Source organism: Panthera pardus, unplaced genomic scaffold, assembly GCF_024362965.1.
Source record: "Panthera pardus isolate Hobbes unplaced genomic scaffold, ASM2436296v1 HiC_scaffold_15, whole genome shotgun sequence".
Lineage (NCBI taxonomy): Eukaryota > Metazoa > Chordata > Mammalia > Carnivora > Felidae > Panthera > Panthera pardus.
In genome coordinates, this window is record NW_026526710.1 from 24,344,158 (window position 1) to 24,366,402 (window position 22,245).

Sequence of the window (22,245 nt, forward strand, 5' to 3'; positions counted from 1 at the left end):
GAGGGATGGAGTATGAACCGGAGCGGCGCTTACGGCCTCAGAGCCAGGTGACCTGCAGGCAACACCTCACACTCCTTAACCTCCCTGTGCGCCTACGCATGTGTCTCGGGCGCGCGCCTCGGACAGAGGTACGCTTTGCGCAAGCCTTCCGCTTACCAGGGCGCCCTCAACGCCCACTGCGCTTGCGCATCCGCTTCTGCCTCGAAGATAGCACACGCTGCTTCAACGCCTACGGCGCATGCGCCATGGCTTTGTGCTCTCCTGAGAGCCTGCTGAAATGACTGCACCGCCCTCCTCTCGGCGGGCATGCGCTTCCACTCCGCTCGCCTGTGGCAGCGGCGGTCCTGAGCCGAGAAGCTGGCTAGCTCAGGCCCCTGTTGCTGCGAATGCTGGAGAGATGTGTACGTGCTTGATGCCCGCCTGAGATTGGGAAAGATCTCAATTCCGAACCACGCCCGGCCCAGGTATTTCTGACCAGGGATTGCAGACCTGCGTGAATGCACAGACGCAGCCACTCTGGAAGGCTTAACGGAGGTGTCGGTGTACAAAAATAGCTGGTGCTTATTTGTCAGTGGAGTTAGGTGCTGGGCTCAGACGAACAGGAGGTCGCTCGCAGGGATGGCCTGGGGGTCAGTGCAAGGTTGCATGGGGTCATGTGTCTACAGGACCTGTGGCCCCGCAGGATCCCACCCTAGCAGCCCTCCCCATGCCCGTGCTGTTCTGGAGTCCTTGGGCGGGTCAGCTCTTGAGTATTGCAGTCCTGGCCGCTTTGCCGGCTTCTGCGACTGTTTACCATTCTTGCCATTCCCCAGCCTTCACATGCTCCATGCTCCCTCTAAACCCTGTCCTGATGTCCTTCACAGAGAAATGGGAGCAGCCAGAAGAGAATGACCATAGCATTCAACCTCCCATCTCTGAGTGCCTCTTCCCCTTCCGCAAATCCCCTCACTCCTCTGCCAGCCTGCGCTGATTTCCTTCAGATATCTGCATGGCACATTCCCCTGTCTCTTTCAAGTCTTTGTGCAGATGTCACCTTCTCAGGGCCTATTTCCTGACCACCCTCTCCAAACACTCCCTCTCACCCTTCCTTGCTTCATGCCTCCATCACACCAGCTGACAGACTATGTATTTTCCTTGTTCATTTGGTTATTGCCCATCTTCCCCAGCTGCAAGGACAGCTCTGTGAGGTCACAGATTTTTGTCTCCTGTTCTGCTGGTTATATCCATAGCACCTAGAACAGTTGATTTATTGCCCACAGTAGGGAGGCAAGAGATGTTTGTTCACTGAATTGATAATCACCACCATAGCTAATGTCTGAATGTTTTTCATGATCAGGCACAGGACTAGGCAATCTCCATGCATGATCTCAGTGAATTAAATAATTTCCTGCTATCTTGGAGACCTGCCAGCATATCCTGCCTGCCACATGGACTCAATTGTTATCAGGCTCTGTGTCTCATTTATTTATTTGTTTGTTTATTTAATTTTAGAGAGAGAGCGTGAGCCAGGGAGAGGGGCAGAGGGAAGGAAAGAGAGAGAGAGAGAGAGAGAGAGAGAGAGAGAGAGAGAGAGAGAATCCCAAGTAGGCTCCACACCCAGCACAGAACCTGGTACAGGGCTTGATCCCACAGCCCTGAGATCACAACCTGAGCTGAAATCAAGAGTTGCATGCTCAACAAATTGAGCCACCCAGGTGCCCCCGCCCAACCTCTTTTTTTTTTTTTTTTTTTAAGTAATCTCTGCACTCAACATGGGGATCAAACCCATGACCCCAAGATCAAGAGTCACATACTCTTCTGACTGAGCCAGCCAGGGGCTCCAGGCTCTGGGTCTCTTGCCGCTTTCTGCAGATCTTCTGTCTCAGTGGAACGCTCACCTCCATGCAGCCCACATGGAGCTTTAATGTGACTCCAGTGAGACCAGAGCCCTGGGTCCTTACCTGGTTTCCTCCTGTGGCTTCCAGCTTGGAAGGAAGTTACTTAGGACTTATTATAGGAACTTTTGGCAGGCCCTGTGATGGACCTGTCTCCAGAACTGTGGTGAGATCCTTGGCAGGGTCCTGCCCCCCAGAGCCTCTTTCTCAGCCTGCCCAGTGCCAGCACAATATCTCACCAAATGGAGAATGCACATCAGTCTTTTGCCCAGCTGTATCTGCCCCCCCAGCATAATTTCTAGCTGGGACAGGCACTTGGTATTTGACAAAATGAATAAATAGTCTTCAGGTTCAGGAAATTCTTCATAAAATCTTCAGCTAAACATCCTTCCACTATGAACTTGTGTGTAAGTATTTTAAAAACCATAAATTTGACTCGTAGGACTTCAGGTTTGCAGGATGATTTGCTAGAACAAGAAAGGCAGTATGATCGTTACTGGGAAAAGACCAACACTTTGATTTTTGTGTAGTCAGCTACTTCATGAACACCCAGGAAAGTATCTGAGAGGAGCAATTCAATGCTCTGCCTTTGGGTCAGTGGAGAACATTCAGCACATATTGAATTTTCAAAAAATTTAACAAGCATGTTATTTTGTAATTAAAAATTATAACAGGGAAAATATTAAGATTATGAGTCCCTAAAAAATATACTGACCTAGTGTGATGGGACCTTAGGGCACTGAGTTCTTGTGGCTGGGTACTTTGGAGAGTTCTCTCTCCATCTCTAAGGGTATTGCACAGGGATGAAAACTGTTCTTTATTGTACCAAGTATGTGTGGCGCACATATACCCTGGCTGTCCCCCAACCTGGAGGTAGGCATTATCATCTCCAGGTCCAGCAAAGAAGTGACTTAGGACAAGGGAGTAAGGGCAGAACTGGCATTGGGACCCAAGCACTGTCACTGGCTGCAGCCACTCTCTGCTTCTTCCTGTGCCTCCTAAGTCCCCACATGTGTAGGCCCATGTGACCCCTTCTGTTAGCTTTATTGTGGAACTGGCTGGCAGGTAAGAGAAGAAGGCCCAGCCACTCTGTTGGAGAATGTTTTGCTGGGGCTCAGGGGCTCCAGTCCTGTTTGGTGCAGAGCTTCACGTCCTGGGGCCCCAGATCAGGGCACTGTGCTCCTGAACCACAGCAGGCCTGCCCAGGGACAGCCTGGCAGGGAGGACCAGAGAAATGTTGTCCATTTGGGGAAAATGCTCATGGGGGAGAGGGTGGAGGGTGAGGTGCCAGCAGGGACTTGGACTCAGAACAGAAGGCTGGGCTTCCTGTGCTGCCTGCCAGCAATGTGACCTAGGTAACTCCTCTCCTCCTCTGTGCCTCAGTTGCCTCATTTGTAAAGTGGAAGCATTGCTGCCTGGTTCAAATAGATTGCAATGGTGTGATTGGTAGGTTCCAGTCCTGGGAGGAGATGGAGGCTGCCAAAGGTCACTCTGTGTCCTCCCCTCTCTCCTCAGATTCAGGGCAGTGTCCTGCTCCTGACCATCTGTGCGGCTGGCATTGGTGGGACTTTTCAATTTGGCTACAACCTCTCCATCATCAGTGCCCCGACGTTGGTATGTATCCTCTGTGCTCACCGTCACCGTCCCAGTGGGTGCTTGGTGAGGGCTAACAGCTGCCCACTGTGGGGCTTCGGGCCAGCATCCACTTGGTGGCACTTTCTCCCATGTGTCTACTTTCACTGGGATGTCCCATTGGTCCTGTGGATTCAAATTCAAACCCAGCTCTACATCCTCTCTTGAACCTGCACGTCCTCCTGGGTCCCTGATGTCAGCAGATAACTCTACTGTCTGCCCAGTGACTGGGGGTCAGCCTGGACTCTGGCCCCCTCCCCCTCAAACACTGAGTCCTTGCTCATTACCTCTAGCTAGCCATTTTTCCCCGTGTCTCTGCCATGACTCCAGTTCAGATCCCATCTTTCCTGCCTGGATTGCTGGCTTAGCCTCCTCATTGGCATCTCTGCCTTCAGCCTCTCAAGTTTGATCAAGCCACTTCCCTGCCCAGAAACATTCTGTGCCTATAGGAATCAGGACAGACTCATCCACCTGAAGTTCAAGGCCTCCTTGATCAGAACCTGCCCGCCTGTCTTCCACCTTTATTCCCTGAACCCCACTAGCAAAGCAGGTTAAATGCAGTTCCTCAAATGCACACAGCCCTCTCTTTAAGCCTCCTTTGTTTGGGAAGCCCTCTCCACTGCATCTGCAGAAGCCCCACAAGAACCATCCAAACATCCTGCCTTCCTTCAATAGTCTCTGGCTGGAAGTCACCCCTCCATCCCCAGCCCTTTGTGCTGACTGTCACCACTCAGGTTGCATGTCGGCTGTTTGCAACCTCCTGCTGGTTTGCTCTGAGTGTCTGAATCATCTTTGTGCCCCCAGCACCTGATGCTGACCTGACCCATGTTGATGTTCAGTGGTGCCCATGGAAAAGGTGAATCTTCCAGCCCATTGATAAAAACTGGCCTGTAACTTAAATCAGAAGGGTGAGTGTCCTGTCCCATAGCTGGGAAGGTTGTGGGGCTGCACACTGTAGGTGCAGGGGAAAGAGCTGCAGGAAGCAGGTCCCAGGACAGAAGTGCAGCTGTCTTCTCCCTGCCTGTCCTGTTCCCTCTACCCTCTCCATTCAGTGACAAGAGGGCAACTGTACCAGACTGACTTCCTGCCAGTTGGAAACCCCCAAAGGAAAGTCCTCCCTAGTAGTTCCAGCTGAAAGGTCTGGGAAGAGTCCGATTTGCTGATTTGGATCATATTCAGGCCAGCCAATCATGTGATCAAGAGGTGGAGCCCTCCCATTGGCCAGTCTGAGTCAGGTGACCACCTTTGGACAGGAGAGGCTGTAACTGGGGATGGGAGAGAAGTCCCCAAAGGAAGAGAAGATAGCCTAGCAGAAGCCAGGGTGGGACCACATTCTGGGCAGAAACAGTGATAGCAGCCCAATGCCTTAAAGAAAGGATGAAATGCAGGGCTTAGAAAGGGAGGTCTGAGCTAGCTGTATTTGCTTGTTTATTTGTTTATTCAACACACATGTGAGTGCCCAGGTCGCAGCACACTTACAGGCTGGAGAAAGATCCACCTGCAACAGGCACTCTTGGGCTTTATCTCCCATGGGCCATCCCCAGCCTCCCAAAATAGGACTTTCTTGGCCTCAGAGGCTCCTCCTAATCCCCTGGATGGTCATTCTTGAGGAGTTTCCGCCAAGGGACAGGAAGGCTTGCCCTGGTCCTAGCTCCCCTGTACAGTCTTTCCCCCAGAGGGAGCTGGCGGGTGCTAGGCTTGACAGCCATTACCCTGAGCTGGCCTGAGCAGAGGAGAGCTGGCCCGGCCCTTAAACTCACTGTCCTCCTCAGGTCCTCCCTCACATCCTGTTGGGAGGCCTGAGATCAGCCAGACACTGACATTTCATCTCTAAGCAAGTGAAGTATGCCCGGGTCTTGCCCAAGTGCAATCCTTCCTAACCATTTGGCCTCCATTCACTTCCCTGAAACTGCAGGTCTGGGGGTGGGGCCCTGGGGTGTCCTAACTACCTGGCTTCAGCCCTGACCTGTGGCTGAGGCCGTGGGCAAGTCCTTCCACTTCCCCAGGCCTAGTGCCAGTCTAAACAGTGAACACAGTAATGTGTATCTAACAGAGTACTTCTAAAGGCTATGAAAATTGGGGTCCCAAGTAAATGAGTGGCACACTCCAGATAAACCAAGCAGGTTTAGATACCACAAGGGATGATTTACAAAGGTTGAGTGGGGCAGAGAGAACACACAAGACCAGGGAGAGCCCAGTAATGCCAGAGTCATTACTACTCCTAGACTCATGGAAGGAGTCTGGAAACTGGAAAGAAAGAGCCATATGGAGTAGGACCCCTTGAGAGGAGCAGTGACCTTTGGTTGAGTGTCACAGCCAGCCTGGGGTGACCTGGGAACAAACACCCCTTCTGCCTCTCTCTGATGCCCTGCTGGTGCTCACCATTGGCCAAGTCCAAGTCCAACAGAAAGCCAGTCAGCAAGGAGCCCACTGATGCAGGTGGATTCTTGTACCAAAAGCAGGAGGACAAGGGGTGAAGTGGACTCTGAAGGGCAAACAGAGACTGTTCCTGCCCCCTGGCTGGGGAGCAGTATTGCTCAGGGACTTGGTGCCTGCTCTGCAGAGGCAGAGCCCTGTGGAGGGGAAGGCCTATTGTATCCAGCCTGTCCCTGGGAAGTTGACCGGTATCTCTGTCCACAGCCCATCCAGGAATTCATCAATGAGACATGGCAGGTGCATACTAGCCAGCCGCTGCCCGACCACCTAGTTCTGCTTGTGTGGTCCCTCATCGTGTCTCTGTACCCCCTGGGGGGCCTCTTTGGAGCACTGCTTGCTGGGCCCCTGGCCATCATATTGGGAAGGTAAGGGCTTTCTGGGTACACCCCAAATGCCCTTTGATGATTGGTACCCCAGTCTGTAAGCTGAGGAATGTGGGAGAAGGAAGATGCCCTGTAGGCCCAGGCCTAGGTCAGCTCCCCAGCCTCCTACCCTACCTGTAGTTTCACCACAAGAGTCACATTTCCAAGTGGATTTGGTAGAGGGAAGAGCCCTGTGTCCTGAGGGAGGGAGGACTCCTTGTTTCCAGTTCCATTTCTCCAGCAAGTGATATTGGACCGTAAACAAGTATTTCCTCTTCAGGCCTCATTCCCCTCTCCGTATCCAACTGATGCAGTCTTGGGGTGCAAACAAGACAGGCTCATAATGAATGAATAAATTAATGGAAGAAAGAAAGAAAGAAAGAAAAAGAAAGAAAGAAAGAAAGAAAGAAAGAAAAAGAAAGAAAAAAGAGGTGCCTGGCTGACTCAGTTGGTAGAGCATGCGACTCTTAATCTCAGGGTTGTGAGTTTGAGCCCCACATTGGGTGTGGAGCCTACTTAAAAAATTTTGTTTAGGGCTCCCTGGGTGGCTCAGTCAGTTAGAGTCTGACTTCAGCTCAGGTCATGATCTCACGGTTTGTGAGTTTGAGCCCTATATCAGGCTTCTCTGCCATCAGTGCAGAACCCTCTTTGGATCCTCTGTCTCCCTCTCTCTGCCCCTTCCCTGCTTGCACTTTCTCATTCTCTCCCTCTCACTCAAAAATAAATAAACATTAAAAAAAATTTTTTTAAGTTTTTATTTATTTAAGCAATCTTTATACCCAGTGTGGGGCTTGACCTCATGACCCTGAGATCAAGAGTTACACGCTTTTCTGACTGAGCCAGCCAGGTGCCCCTTGAATAAAAAAATTTTTAGAGGGAGACAAACCATAAGAGACTCTTAAATACAAAGAACAAACTGAGCATTGCTGGAGGGTAGGGTAGGGGGATGGGCTAAATGGGTGATGGGCATTAAGGAGGACACTTGTTGGGATGAGCACTGGGTGTTATACATAAGTGATGAATCACTAAATTCTACTCCTGAAACCATTATTTTTATTTTATTAATCTTTTTTAAATTTTTATTCATTTTAGAGGGAGAGAGAGAGAGAACATGAGCAGGGAAGGGGCAGAGGGAGAGGGAGACATAGAATCCGAAGCAGGCTCCAGGCTCTGAGCTGTCAGTACAAAGCCGGATGTGGGGCTTGAACTCACAAACAGCGAGATCATGACCTGAGCTGAAGTCGGATGCTTAACCGACTGAGCCACCAGGCGCCTCTCCTGAAACCATTATTTACACTATATAACTATATATTAACTACATATATAACTGTATATATTAACTATATATATAGTTATTAACTATTATATATATATTAACTGTATATATAATATATATACTAACTATATATATAACTATATATATTAACTATATAACTATATATTAACTAACTTGGATTTAAATAAAATAAAAATAAATAAATGAAAATTTTTAGAAGTCTACTTGAGAGAGAGAGAGAGAGAGAGAGACAGGCTTGGACTGACTTGATGAAAAATTGAAATAACTGGAAAGATACTGGAGTAGCTCATAGAATGAAAGGAAACACTCAGAAGCCAGGTCTTAAGAAGAACAGGACCTGAGATGGTGCTGAGATCTCAACAGCCAGAGCATTGGACCATCCTTCTGGGAAAGATGCCTTCAGTGCATTAGCTCCAACGACATACACATTCTGTCTTCACTGTCTTCATTCAAGATTCAAATCCAGAAAGACAGATTATTATTGACCCACTGTGGGTCATGTATCTACACCAGTGAAACAGTGGGAGAGAAGCATTGTGGGGCAGAAAAAAACAAATGGCTACCAGAGTCCACCAGTTTGCTGGCCACCCCGCATGTGTAGACCCCTTTGTCCCGTGTATTCAGCTCCATGTGTGCCCTCCTAATGTTCCTCACTCATCTCATCATGTACACCAGCAAATGTATTCACCTCTCCCTGAGTGAGACCACTTAGAGCCTTGTCTTGTCACACCACAAGGGCCAGTATCAGGAAAGCATTCTTTCTGAGTCCAGGATTTCCACGTAATGACCATTCTGCCAGCCCTGCCATTACTTCTCAGTGTTCTGCAATCTACACAATTAATGGCAAATTAACCTGTCATCAAGATATCCCACAGAAGGAGGAAAGGATAAAGAGTAGGGGAAACACTTATTAAGGAACAAAAAAGTAGTGGGTGAATTTATTTTGAAGCACATGATGCAGAAAGCCTGGTAGTGCAGGTAGAGTTCTACTCTGTGGTTTTGGAACTGGTTCCAGGCTTTGCTTGCATTGGCGACTTCATCCTCCAGTTTTCTACTCTTGTCTTGAGCCAGTACTTCCACTGGTTGAGCTCTTTGCCTGTCAGGGTGACCCAAATCTTTATTCTTGAGTGGGCTTGGTGGTCCTAACAGCGTGGAATGTCCAGCAGGTTATTACCCTAAGAGCTCATCTGCTTCTGGATGGTGGGACTCACAAGGCAGTAATGAGTTCCATGGCACCAGCCCTTCTTCTTTCATTGATGTAACTACCTTTCTTGGATGCAGATTACATCCATGTTTGTGTATTTAACAGGTGTATCTGTTAGGATGCCTTCAACTGCAAGTAACAAAATCAGGACTTTGTTGGCTGAAACAATAGGAGGTCCTTTGTCTCACACAAGAAGTGTATAGGTGGGTGACTTCAGGGCTACCTCAGTGCCCTGGATGTGCTCCTCTGAGAGCACTTTGTCTGCCGGCTCCACTGTGTGTTGGCTTTGTCCTCGGGCTTACAGCTAGAAAACTACAAGTGCCTCACTCAGAGGCAACATTATCTAGCAGAAAGGGGATTTCTGCCTAGCTGATGTTTGTTTTATTTTTTTATTTTTTTTTAACATTTATTTTATTTTTGAGACAGAGAGAGACAGAGCATGCATGGGGGAGGGTCAGAGGGAGGGGGACACAGAATCTAAAACAGGCTCCAGGCTCTGAGCTGTCAGCACAGAGCCCGATGCAGGGCTTGAACTCACGGACCGTGAGATCATGACCTGAGCTGAAGTCGGCCGCTTAACCGACTGAGCCACCCAGGCGCCCCTGCCTAGCTGATGTTTTAAATCCAGAAGAGAAAAAGCTTTTCTTTTTTTTTAAAAAATTTTTAAGTGTTTTTATTTTTGAGAGAGAGAGAGAGAGAGGGAGAGAGAGAGAGAGAGAGAGGGAGAGAGAGAGAGAGAGAGCACGAGCAGGGGAAGGACAGAGAGAGAGGGAGACACAGAATCCAAAGCAGGTTCCAGGCTCCAAGCTGGCAGCACAGAGCCTGACATGGGGCTTGAGCTCACGAGCCGTGAAATCATGACCTGAGCCAAAGTCAGATGCTTAACTGACTGAGTCACCCAGGTGCCCCAGAAAAAACTTTTCAAAAAAGATGCCATGTCTCATTGCCCAGTACCAGGCCACTAGCACAGAGAACAAGATCACCAAGGCTAGGTTAGATTGTTGGGTTTACACCTGAACCTTAAAGGGAAGGGGCACATTCCCAAACAAATTTAGGCTCTTCCTGCAAAATAGAAGAAATTAGCTATTATCTGATTATTGTTGCCCAAATATCTAATGATACTTGGTACAGTGTCCTTATGTGATGGCACTGGCAGAAGCTTGAAGGGAAGGAATTAAAAATTCAAATTCAGCACACGTACCTGTTTCAGTTATAAAAACTTGCTGTCCCTTCCCCAGGGCAAGGATCCAGTGCAGTTCATCTTCCACCCAGTGGCAGACTGAAGTCCTGACATGTGTTGCCATTTCTGGGAGTCAGGGTTGGGTGTGTAGGGTGGCAAGGTGGTTAGTCTGGAGATAGGAGACCCCTATCATTGAGTCCATATGCATTTTCCTTTTTTTTTTTTTTTTTTTTTAAGTTTATTCATTTATTTTGAGAGAGAGAGAGAGAGAGAGAGAGAGAGAGAATGAGCAGTGGAGGGGCAGAGAGAGAGAAAGGGAGAGAGAGAATCCCAAGCAGGCTTCATGCTCTCTGTGCAGAGCCTGACACGGGGCTTGAATCCATGAAACGTGAGATCATAACCTGAGCCGAAATCGAGAGTTGGATGCTTAACCAACTCAGCCACCTAGGTGTCCACCATGTGCATTTTCTATCCTTGTGACTCTACCTGATTTATGAGGCAATGGAGTGACCACTGGGTGGGCTGAGGAAGGCTGCTGCATGCTATCCCAGAGGGGTTCATTCTGTCTGCTTGGTTTTTAAGAGCCTTTTCTTCAGTGGAAGGGAGATTCTGGTGAGTGGAAACAGGGACATGTATAGGTTCAAGTTTTGGGCTAATTCTGAGAGATCCATCTGTTTAACCTTCCGACACCTTCTTGAAACCAGTCCTCAAATCCTGCTTCATCTAAGACTTTGACTATCTGACCAAATCCTTTGGAAAAGGGGACAAAATTCCGTGCTCAAGATTCTGTCTACAGGAAGGGCTTCACTTTTCCAGTATCTTTTAGGGCCACATCTGAGAGTGCTTTAATGCCATAGCCCTACATTTCTGGCTAGAACTAATGCACAGAGCCATCTACAAACCAGGGTTAAGCTTTGTTTTGTTTGTTTCAAACTGAAGACAAGAGGGGCACCTGGGTGACTCAGTCAGTGGAGCGTTTGACTGTTGAAATTGGCTCAGGTCATGATCTCATGGTAGGGGAATCAAACCCCATGTCGGGCTCCACTGAACGTGGAGCCTGCTTGAGATTCTCTATCCCCCTCTCTCTGCCCCTACCCTGCTCTCTCTCTCAAAAATAAATAAACTTTATTTTTGTGTGTGTGTGTGTGTCCCAATAAAACTTTATTTGGAAAAACGGGGCAAGCTGGATTTGATCCATTGGCTGTAGCTTGCCACCCTCTATTTTTGGGGATAGAAATATTTATTTATTTATTTACTTATTTATTTATTTATTTATTTACTTATTTATTTTAATTTATTTTTTTTTCAATATATGAAGTTTATTGTCAAATTGGTTTCCATACAACACCCAGTGCTCATCCCAAAAGGTGCCCTCCTCAATACCCATCACCCACCCTCCCCTCCCTCCCACCCCCCATCAACCCTTAGTTTGTTCTCAGTTTTTAAGAGTCTCTTATGCTTTGGCTCTCTTCCACTCTAACCTCTTTTTTTTTTTTCCTTCCCCTCCCCCAGGGGTTTCTGTTAAGTTGGGGATAGAAATATTTCAAGTTCTTTCTTCTCTGAAGTGGTTTTTTTTTTAATATGAAATTTATTGTCAAATTGGTTTCCATACAACACCCAGTGCTCATCCCAACAGGTGCCTTCCTCAATACCCATCACCCACCCTCCCCTCCCTCCCACTCCCCATCAACCCTCAGTTTGTTCTCAGTTTTTAAGAGTCTCTTATGGTTTGGCTCCCTCCCTCTCTAACTTTTTTTTTCTTCCTTCCCCTCCCCCATGGTCTTCTGTTAAGTTTCTCAGGATCCACATAAAAGAAAAATAAATAAACTTTAAAACAAAAAAAAACTGAAGAAAAGAAAGAGGCCCTGGTGTGTCTTGGGAGAAGGGTGGCAGTGTGGTCGTGTAGGTATGCTGACATGAGTAACCTGCTCATCAGAACCTTTGGGGCCACATGGGGCATCACTTAAATAGCAATTGAATGCTACTGGGCACACTCAACCTTAGCATAGGTATGTCATAGGACACCCAGTGCATGATGGGTACATGGCCACTAGGGGTCCTACAGCCTTGTGTTTATTCCCCGCTAAGGCCTACTGACAAGGCCAGAGTTATTTCTAATTAAGAGGATGGTAATTCACTGAAGTAGAGTGGCTGTACCCCAAAACTCTAGGTCTTGCATTGTGATTGTTCTTTTAGACAACTGCCACAGTCACTTGGAGCATTACAGGGTCTCCTAGGTCTAAAGGGGCAAGTGGCAGAGCTCTTTGCACTTAGTTTGGACTCCCTAGAGAATATTCTTCTTGCTTAGCTCTGCTGGAAGCTGCTAGGTTTTCAAATCAACTGATATATGTGCTAAATCACAACAGCCTGTGTGGTGCAGGCTCCCTCCAAAATGGGAAGAAATCCTCTGAGATTTGCCCATCCTTAGAGGGAGGGCAGAGAGTTCTCATGCACTTTGGAGGAAATATAATGACATATCTTAGCCTGTTGAACCTCAGCAGTTCATTGATGCAGCGGCCCCTTCGTTTTTCAGTTTCTACTCTTTGTCATGCTTGTACCTTACAAGACCTCTAGTGTACTATTATAGTGCCTTTCTCCATGTCCTTTCGGTATAAAGTCATCAAAGAAGTGGGCCAGCAGGGTGCCCTGTGGGATGTGTAGCTCCCGGTGGAAGGGATTCTGGCCCAGAGCTGGAGAGCTGCTCTAGCCTCAGGCAGGTCAGCAAAGGTATATTACTGCCCCTACTAGGTGAAAGCTGCATGTTTCTGATGCTGTCTGTATTGAAATGGAGCAAAATGCATTTACCAAGTAAATACCCCACAGTTGAAGTACTTTATTAATTCACACCACCGAAGAAGCCACCATATATGGTTTTCTTTTCTTTTCTTTTTTTTCATATATGGTTTTCAACTGGAGTTATTGCTGGATCAGGTTTGTTATAATGGATGTCATTCTCCATTCTCTTGACTCAGCAGATCTATGCTTTAACATTCACATTTTGTCACCAGTGTGCTGTTGACTTTGGGCAGAATACTGGCCTCCACTAGGTTCCAGTTTCCCTGTTGGTATAGTAAGCTGTATGATCTACAGTGAGCTCAAGTCACTGTGTGACAGCACTTCCATGCTCAATATCAGGAGTCTCAGAGCCGATGCCTCCTCACTGACATTTCTGTTGCCTGCTCCCTGGTTTGCAGTCTGTCCCACTGAGTGAGGCCTGGGCCATCAAGCCATCCTAAAAGTTCTGAGAAGTGACTCTATAATACACGGAAGAAAATGTGAGGGGACTGTACTTGGCTTTCCATGCATCCCTTCCCTTACTCTGAAAGTCCCTGCTCTTCTTCTCTATGGTTTAATTGTGTCTAAGAAATCAGATGTTAGGCCCCTCATTTTACAAAGGAGTAGGAAGAAAGCAATGCTTAATCTGAAGAGATAAAGCTGTAAGATGCAAATTTTGCACACTGTGGTGCAGGCAGAAAGGAGAGGGACTTCAGGTATCTTGGGAAATGGGTGTGACAATATGCCCCAGGTAGTCTGTAGGCACAATGGCTAATGGACATTTCCCCCTTCATGTAGCTTAGACTCCTTGACACGGCTCACACATGTTCACACACAGGTCTGATCAGGGCTGGCTGGGGCTGCAAAGAGGGATCCCCAGGGAGAGTTCCGCTAGACTGAACATGAGCCTCTCTTACCTGTATTCTACTTTCCCCCCAGGAAGAAGTCCCTCCTGGTGAATAATATCTTTGTGGTGGCCACAGCGACCCTGTTTGGCTTCAGCCACAGACCAGGCTCCTTTGAGATGGTCATGCTGGGAAGGCTGCCCTTGGGAGTCAGTGCAGGTATGGGGGGAGGGCAGCCCATACTACCTCTCTCTTCCTGCTCATTTGTGTATTCCATTTATTCATTCATCTGTTCTCTTTATTTCTTTCATCCATTCATGTATTCTCTTTCTTAACATTTTTTTTAACTGTTTATTTATTTTTGAGAGAGAGAGAAACAGAGAGACAGAGCGCAAGCAGGGGAGGAGCAGAGAGAGAGGGAGACACCAAATCCGAAGCAGGCTCCAGGCTCTGAGCTGTCAGTACAGAGCCCAATGTGGGGCTCAAACTCATGAGCTATGAGATCATGACCTGAGTCGAAGTTAGATGCTTAACTGACTGAGCCACCCAGGCACCCCATTCACATTTTTCATTCATGCCCACCTCTTCTTTTGCAAAATGATTAAATATGGTTTCTCTTAAAAAGGCTCATATAACTAGACACTTAAAGTGGATATAGAAACATGAAAAAGTTTCTAAAACTCACACAGGGTGTGAGTACAAACATACCCAAACCTGTGCTGACAGAGTTTCCATATTTGAGCCATACTCTAAGCCATGAGCTTCCTGGCAGCCAAGGTACAAAGGATGCATTCTTGGATTTTCATTACAGAGGCAGAGTAGGCTGTTAGGGACTCCTCAGTTTCTGGGGTTTGTCATGTGAGGAAGCAGAGTTTTGAGCACATCCACCTGGGTGTTTAGGGATACCCATCAACAAATCCCCTCTTGACTCAATACTGTTTATATGGCCAGGTGTCTATGTCTATATTAGTTATCTATTCCTATGAAAGAAAATACTCCGAAACTTACTAGTTGTGCACACATCTAGGTGTGAGCATGAATGTCCAGCCCATGTACCTAGGGGAAAGCGTCCCCAAGGAGCTCCGAGGAGCTGTGGCCATGACCTCAGTCATCTTCACTGCCCTAGGGATTGTGATAGGCCAGGTGGTTGGACTCAGGTAAGCAACCTGCCTCCATGTGCACTGAGTGGTTTGAGGGGTGCCAGTAAAAGCCCTTCGCCTAACTTTCTCCTCTATCCATTAAGTATTAAGGCATTGCTTCTTTGTATTAAGAAATCTTTGTATTGAAATCCTGTCTACACCCATCTGGCCAATACATAAAACGGGTGTTAGTCAACCACACTAAAGTGTAAATCACCATTTTGCATCCTCTCCAGATCAGGGAGCAAAGAACAGATCTTAAAAAGGGAGAGGGTGAAGATTTGGGCTTTTAAAGGGGAACGTGTCCTAGTCATCCCAGAAGAGAGGGGAGAGGGCAGATCCCAGAGCCCTGGGAAGAGGAGTTGCTACAGATAAGGTGGAGCCAACACCTGGAGGGAGGGATCTTGGTGTCCAGACCCAGAACTGGTTTGAGGAAACAGAGAGCAATGCAGATCCTCTGCCTTCAGGAGGGCAGACAGGGGCCAGGTGGGTGGGTCAGGGGAGTAAGGGGCAAGTGGGCAGGGCTCTGGCAAGAAAGTACCTGGCCCAGCCTCTCTTTTGCCTCCCCAGGGAACTCCTGGGGGACCCACAGGCCTGGCACCTGCTGCTGGCCAGCTGTCTGGTGCTTGGGGTGCTCCAGCTTGCCTTCCTCCCTCTGCTCCCTGAGAGCCCACGCTACCTCCTCATTGACTGTGGAGACATGGAGGCCTGCCTGGCAGGTGAGTCCTTGTGTTCCCAGACCACCCTTGACAAATGGGCACATCTGTCCAGAGCATGTGAGTCTCCATTGCTTGGGTTTCATTTATCAGGAGAAAGCTGTCCCTCCTTTTTTGACAACCCATCTCTTCAAAACTATTTACCAAGGGGTTGCCCTGAGTGCCAAGGCAGTGGGATAGAGCAGACCTGAACCCTGCCATCCAGGAACTGTAGGATGGTGCTAATAAAGACCCCCCCCCCCCCCACCGCCATATATGTAAGATGAAACATGTTAAGACCTCACAAACCCAAGGCCAACTGGGTGCTTATGGGCTTATTCATTAGCTATGGCCATGATAGTGATGCCCAAGGAACAATACCAAATCTCTGGCTTAAAACAATAATCATTTACTGCATCCTCCACCCACTTACTTGCTGGGCTGGCTGCATGACTGCTGATCTCAGCTGGGCCAGCTCATGGTGTCTGGGAATCAGCTGGAGGTCAGCCAGTCCAGGCTGGTCTGGGCTGGAGTAGTTTAGCTCTGCTGCACATGACTTTCCTCTCACTCTTAGTACCAACAAGCTAGCCCAGGAATGTTCTTATTATAGCGACAGCAGAGGCACAAGAAAGCAGATCCAATTGCACAAACACTTTTCAAACCCATGGTCCACCCCACCTCCCCCATGCGCATTAACATCCCATTGGCCAAAGAGAGTCCTGTCCCTGAACCCAAAGTCAAGGGATGGGAAAATCAATGGCATATCCTCTCCCATGGCAAGGGGTATAGATTTGGAGAAGGGTGAAGACCAGGGCCCACTCAGGCACCCTCTCAGCTTGCTGTTGTGGCCACAGCTATTATTGATATCCCTCCCCTGTGCAAAACATGCTCAATGTCATCCAGGACCCCACAGTCTCACCCAATCATGGTGTCAGTCTTGAAGTCCAGGATCTTAAGATCACATCAAATCTATATGTGCCTTCTCTTGATCCAGACACCTAGGCACTAAAAACACAAGTCTGCCTCTCTGAACTCAGCACACAATGTGAAAGTAGGACAGTGTAACCAGAACTAACCCTCATTCCAAAGACAAGGAGTCAAGGAAGCAGGACGCAGTCACCAATCCTTAATGCCGATGTGCTCTTAAGAAAACGCTGCCAGATCTCCCTGCCTTGGGGGTAGGGAATGTTTCATGATCAAGTCCTGGCTCTGGCCCCTAGGAGGGGCTCCCCAGGTCATGGTTTCCCCAGGTTCTTGCTTCTTCCCTCTGAGATATACTTCCTAGTCACCTTCTGAAGAGGGCATTGCAAATGTACCCACAGAAAGTTGGGCACATTCAAATTGTCTTGGTCCCTTTCTCTCCAGGCTGGCAGAGCTTTTGTCAATATAATTTTCTTGAAACCGATGTGATTTTTCTATGTATTTGATCGATGTGCCAAAAGCCATACCCACAAGTCTTTCTGAGGCATGCTTCTCTCTTGAGACTGACTTACTGGAATTTGGGGCATGTTGGGAGGCTGGGGACCAACATCCTTAAGCCTTCTAAATGCCTCTTTTTCCATTGCAGTGAGTCACTGCATTAAGCCACACCCTTAATTTGATTGTTGCCCTGCGTCCATGACTCACTGGCAGTGCTCTGGATTTGATCTTTGCTTTCAGGCTGTAACTTAATGTGAGCCTCTTTTTGCTAACTGGAGAGGCTGGAGATAAGCAACAGGTTTATTTTGTTTGTTTTTTTATTAAACCAACCTAGTGAGTTCTGGAACTAAATCTTTTTCCCTCTGAAGGTTTTTTGAGCTCATGTTTCAATATAGTAAGCTTAGAATACTCAGCTAACAGCAACCAGTTCATGCTTTCAACATATAGAGGTTTCTTCACTCCAGTCCAGAAGTTCATTAGGTCTGTTTGTTTGTGTTTCTGTATTTTCTTCCACACTACTGCCCTGAATACCCATTTTTCCAACCTCCTCACCATCTTCTGCCTGGTCTTGGAATCAATGCCATAGATCACAGGTGTCTAGTATGGTAGCACCTACTCCTGGTACCAGTTAATTCATTAGTTTTGTATTGCTGCCTAATAATCACATCTCATGGCAAACCAAAGAAGCAATTACTTAGCTCAAGTGTCTGTGAGTTCTCTGGGGTTGGCTGATATAGACTGTGCCTAGCTGGTGGCTCTGCTGGTCTTGGTCACTCATGCAGGTCGTCTGGGCACTGGCAAAGTTAGGAGAGTCTCAGCTGGGTCATTTCTGCTCCTCCTGGGACCAGTGGGCTAGCCCCATCTCATGTCTTTATGGTGATGGGAGAAAAGCAAGTAGAAATGAGCAAGGTCTCTTAAGGCTTGGGCAGAAATTTGCATATCCTCCTTACAACCTCATTCTATTGGCCAGAGTGAGTCACATGGCACAGCGCAGTGCCAAGGAGCAGGATGCATACTTGCCCCTTTTGTGGGGGCAGCTACAAAAATCACCTAGCAGAGAGCATAGATACAGGGAAGGGTGGAGAACTGGGGACATTGGATAATGGTCATCTGCCACAATTGTGTCCCCTCTGATGTATCCACAGAACCCCCAGCTCCTAAAACCTTTTCTGGTTCTTGATGCCCTGAAATGACAGGGACAGGAAGATCATCCCCATCTGATCAGGGGGACCCAGAGAGAGAGTGAACGGAGCTGGGGTGGGAGCTCACTGCAGGGCACCAAGCAGAGGTTGGGGGAAATGAGGCCCAGCGCCCTCTGCCCTTGCATCCTGCTCTAGCGCTGCAGCGGCTGCGGGGCACCACGGAGGTGGCGGAGGAGTTGGCTGAGCTGGAAGAGGAGCGTATCTTCTGCCAGGGCCGGCGCGCCCTGCGCCCATGGGAGTTGTTCCAGGATCGCGGGCTGTGGAGACAGGTGACAAGCCTCATGGTCCTGGGCAGTGCCTTGGAGCTTTGCGGAACCAACTCGGTGAGGCTCCCCGCTGCGTCCTTCAACTGGTTGGGGGTGGGAGGGCTGCAGACCACAGGCAGCTGGCAGCCCACCCCTCTGCCCCCCTGTCCAGGTGTATGCCTACGCCTCCTCCATGTTCCGGGAGGCCGGGATCCCCGAGGGGAAAGTCCAGTATGCTATCGTGGGGACTGGGAGCTGTGAGCTGCTCGCGGCCTGTATCAGTGTGAGTTTATCTGAGTTTGTCGTGGGCTCAGGGGTTGACCCTCCACCAGCCCTGTGGGGGTGGGGGTGCGTCAGGTTCTGACACCTGGAGGAGTGTCTTCTATCAAGTCCTCTACCTTGGGCCCTTTTCCACTCCAGTTCACTATGCTCAAATGGGGTGAGTCAGCAGCATTTGAAGTTTATTTATTTATTTATATTGAGAGAGAGAGAGAGCACGAATAAGGGAGGGGCAGAGAGAGAGAGAGGAGAGAGAGAGGGTGGGAGAGAATCCCAAGCATCACAGAGCTGTCAGCACAGAGCTCAATGTGGGGCTGGAACCTGCAAACCTTGAGATCATGACCTGAGCCCAAACCAAGAGTCGGTGCTTAACTCACTCAGGCCCCCCCTAATAATGTCTTAATCTCCTGAAGCAGTCAACTGCTCCTAATTGCTTCCTCACACACACCTGGAGCTGCCCACTGCTGGCCTTTAAACCAAAGGAAGCATGCTTCCAGCGCACAGGTCAGTTACTGAGGGCTCCTTTCCTTTGCAGTGTGCAGTGATCGAGATGGTGGGCCGCCGGAAGCTGCTGATAGCGGGGTATGGTCTGATGGCCTGCTGTGGAAGTATCTTTACAGTGGCCCTGTGCCTGCAGGTAGTGGGGCTGGGCATGAGGGTTGTGGCTTGGGGCAGCCTGGTCTCCACCTCACTCCACCCCCTCTGCCCCTTTGCTGCAGGGCTCCCTCCCTTGGATGCCCTACCTGGCCATGTTCTGCATCTTTGCCCTCATCCTCAGCTTTGGCATTGGCCCTGGTGAGTGGGCCCAAGGAGCTCTGCACTTTGGGCTTTGCCGAAGGAACACGAATGTCTTCACGAATGACAAGTGGCTATAAATGCAAAGTCACCCACATGCCCTGCCACCCAGCCCCCCTATACTGGGGCTTCTGGGAGGGAATGGCTGGAGAAGAGGACAAGGGGCCCCCACTCCTATGTCGGGGACAAGGTGGCAGCCCTGGCTGGCAGCCCCTGTCCCTGCTCTTCCTTCTAGCCGGAGTGACAGGGATTCTGGCCATGGAGCTCTTTGACCAGAAGGCCCGCCCTGCTGCCTCTATGGTCTGCGGGGTGCTCATGTGGACCATGCTCTTCCTGGTCGGGCTGGGGTTTCCCTTCATCATGGTAGGCACCCTCCCCACCCTTCCCTTGCCTTAGGTTTTCCCCTGTGTCTGCAGGAGAGCCCCAGTGGGAAGTCTCCATCCTGGGAGCCTGAGGCTGGAGGGGATGGGACTCAAAAAGAGGGACAAATCCCTCATCATGACCTGTCATGTGGCCTTATGTCTGATCCTGAACAGGGCACACACCAGGTCTCAGAGACTCTTTTCACTCACAGGAAGGCTTGTGCCACTTTCTTTATGTGCCTTTCCTGGGTGTTTGTGTCTGTGGGACCATCTGTACTGGCTTCTTCCTCCCCAAGACCAAAGGCAAGACCTTCCTGGAGATCTCTGAGGAACTTCACAGACTCAACTTCCCTAGGCAGAGCCAGGGCCCTGAGTGGCTGGGCCCGGAAGTCATCCAGGCCACAGAGCTGTAGTTCTGTAGGTGTGGTGGGCCCCAGATCCAGCGGCAGCTCTCTTCTTTGCTTCCTGCCCAGGGTCCCAGCCCTCTGCATTCCCTCCTTCCTGCATTCATTTGTTTAATGAGTGCCCATGTAGCACCTACTGCATGCAGGCTTGGTGCTAGGTGCTTAGCAATCCGTGGTGAGCCAGAGAGATGGGATCAGGACCTACTGGTGCTCCCCATCTAGAGGCAGTTAACTAACAGGCAACCAATCAAAACATTATTGCAAACTTGGAGAAATGCAGTAGGAGAAAATACAGATTATGAAGTGAGTGCATACTAGGGAGCCTGGCCTATCTGAGGAGGGTGGTCAGAAAAGAATTTTCTGGGGGTACTTGGCTGACTTGGTCAGTAGAGCATGCAATTCTTGATTTTGGGGTTGGAAGTTTGAGCCCCATGTCAGGTGTAGAGATTACTTAAAAATAAAATCTAAAAAAAAAAAATTTTTTTTTCTGAGTAACTGATTTTTTATTTTTAATTTTTTTAAAATTTTTTTTTTAACGTTTATTTATTTTTGAGACAGAGAGAGACAGAGCATGAACGGGGGATGGTCAGAGAGAGAGGGAGACGCAGAATCCGAAACAGGCTCCAGGCTCTGAGCTGTCAGCACAGAGCCCGACGCGGGGCTCGAACCCACGGACCGTGAGATCATGACCTGAGCCGAAGTCAGACGCTTAACCGACCGAGCCACCCAGGTGCCCCGGAACTGATTTTGTTTTAAAAAAAATCAATGTTGATGGGGCACCTGGGTGGCTCCGTCAGTTAAGCATCCGACTTCGGCTCAGGTCATGATCTCACGTTTTGTGGGTTCGAGCCTCGTGTTGGGCTCTGTGCTGACAGCTCAGAGCCTGGAGCCTGCTTCGGATTCTGTGTCTCCCAGTCTCTCTGCCCTTCCCCCACTCATGCTCTGTCTCTGTCTCTCAAAAATGAATACATGTTAAAAAAAATCAACCTTGAGGTGTAATTTACATGCAGTAAAATGAATCTATATTGAGTATACACTTAATGAGTTTTGGCAGATGTATGTGCCCAAGAAACCACCACCACAATCAAAGTAGAACATTTACATCATCCCAAAGTCTCCCTCATGCCCCTTTGCAACTAGTAAGCCATCCCACCTGCAGGCCCAGGCCATGATAGGTCACATTGCCTTTTTTGGAGTTTGATATAATTCCACACCATATGTATGCATTTGTGTCCGGTTTTGCTCCAAATAAAGTTTTGGGGATTCACACATGTTGTCACATCATTAGTATATATTCTTTTGTGTTGCTGAGCAATATTCTACTGTATGGATGTATCATAATTTGTTTACCATTTACCTGTCAATGGACATTTTGGGTTGTTTTTGATTCTTGGCCATTCATGAATAAAACTTCTATTAACATTCCTGCACAAGTTGTGTAGACAAATGTTTTCATTTATTTTGGGTAAGTGAATTACTGAGTTTAGTAGCAAATGTATGTTTAGGGGCCCCTGGCTGGCTCAGTCGTTACAGCATGATCTCAGGGTTGTGAGTTTGAGCCCCATATTGGGTGTAGAGGTTACTTAAAAAAAAAAAACCCAGAGTAAATGTATGTTTAATTATGGGAGGAAAACAAAAAAACAAAAACTATAGAAGAAATTGTCCAAAGTGACTGTATTGTTTTATATCTCCACTAGTGATGTAGAAGAGTTGTGGATGCTCCAGACCCTCACCAACACTTGGTATTGCCTGTCTTCTTAATTTAGCCATGCTGCTGGTGGTACAATAGTGTCTCCTTGTGGTTTAATGGTGGCATTTCCCTGATGACTAATGATTATAATGCTCATCATAATAATGTTGAGTACCTTTTCATGTACTCAATATAGCCATTCATGTATCTTCCCTTGTGAAGAATCTGTTCAAATCTTTTGTCCACTATTAACAACAACAACAACAACAACAACAACAACAACAAAACAAAGTTAGGGGCATCTGGATGGCTCAGTCGGTTGAGCATCTGACTCATGATCCCAGGGTGGTGGGATACAGCCCTGAGTCAGGCTCTTTGCTGAGCGTGGAGTGTGCTTAGAATTCGCTCTC

At 48.4% G+C, this 22,245-nt stretch overlaps 1 protein-coding gene across 1 annotated transcript; it reads left to right on the forward strand.

Moving 5' to 3' along the window:
* The first annotated feature begins 5 nt into the window (after positions 1–5).
* SLC2A11 (solute carrier family 2 member 11) lies at positions 6–20,651 on the forward strand. The gene is made up of 12 exons (XM_053902904.1): positions 6–236; positions 3,390–3,488; positions 6,147–6,307; positions 13,700–13,824; positions 14,633–14,762; positions 15,315–15,463; positions 18,196–18,383; positions 18,478–18,588; positions 19,120–19,221; positions 19,304–19,379; positions 19,615–19,742; positions 19,954–20,651. Exons 1-12 carry the CDS (start codon positions 6–8, stop codon positions 20,152–20,154), a joined length of 1,701 nt encoding a protein of 566 aa, XP_053758879.1. The 3' UTR covers positions 20,155–20,651.
* The last annotated feature ends 1,594 nt before the right edge of the window (positions 20,652–22,245 follow it).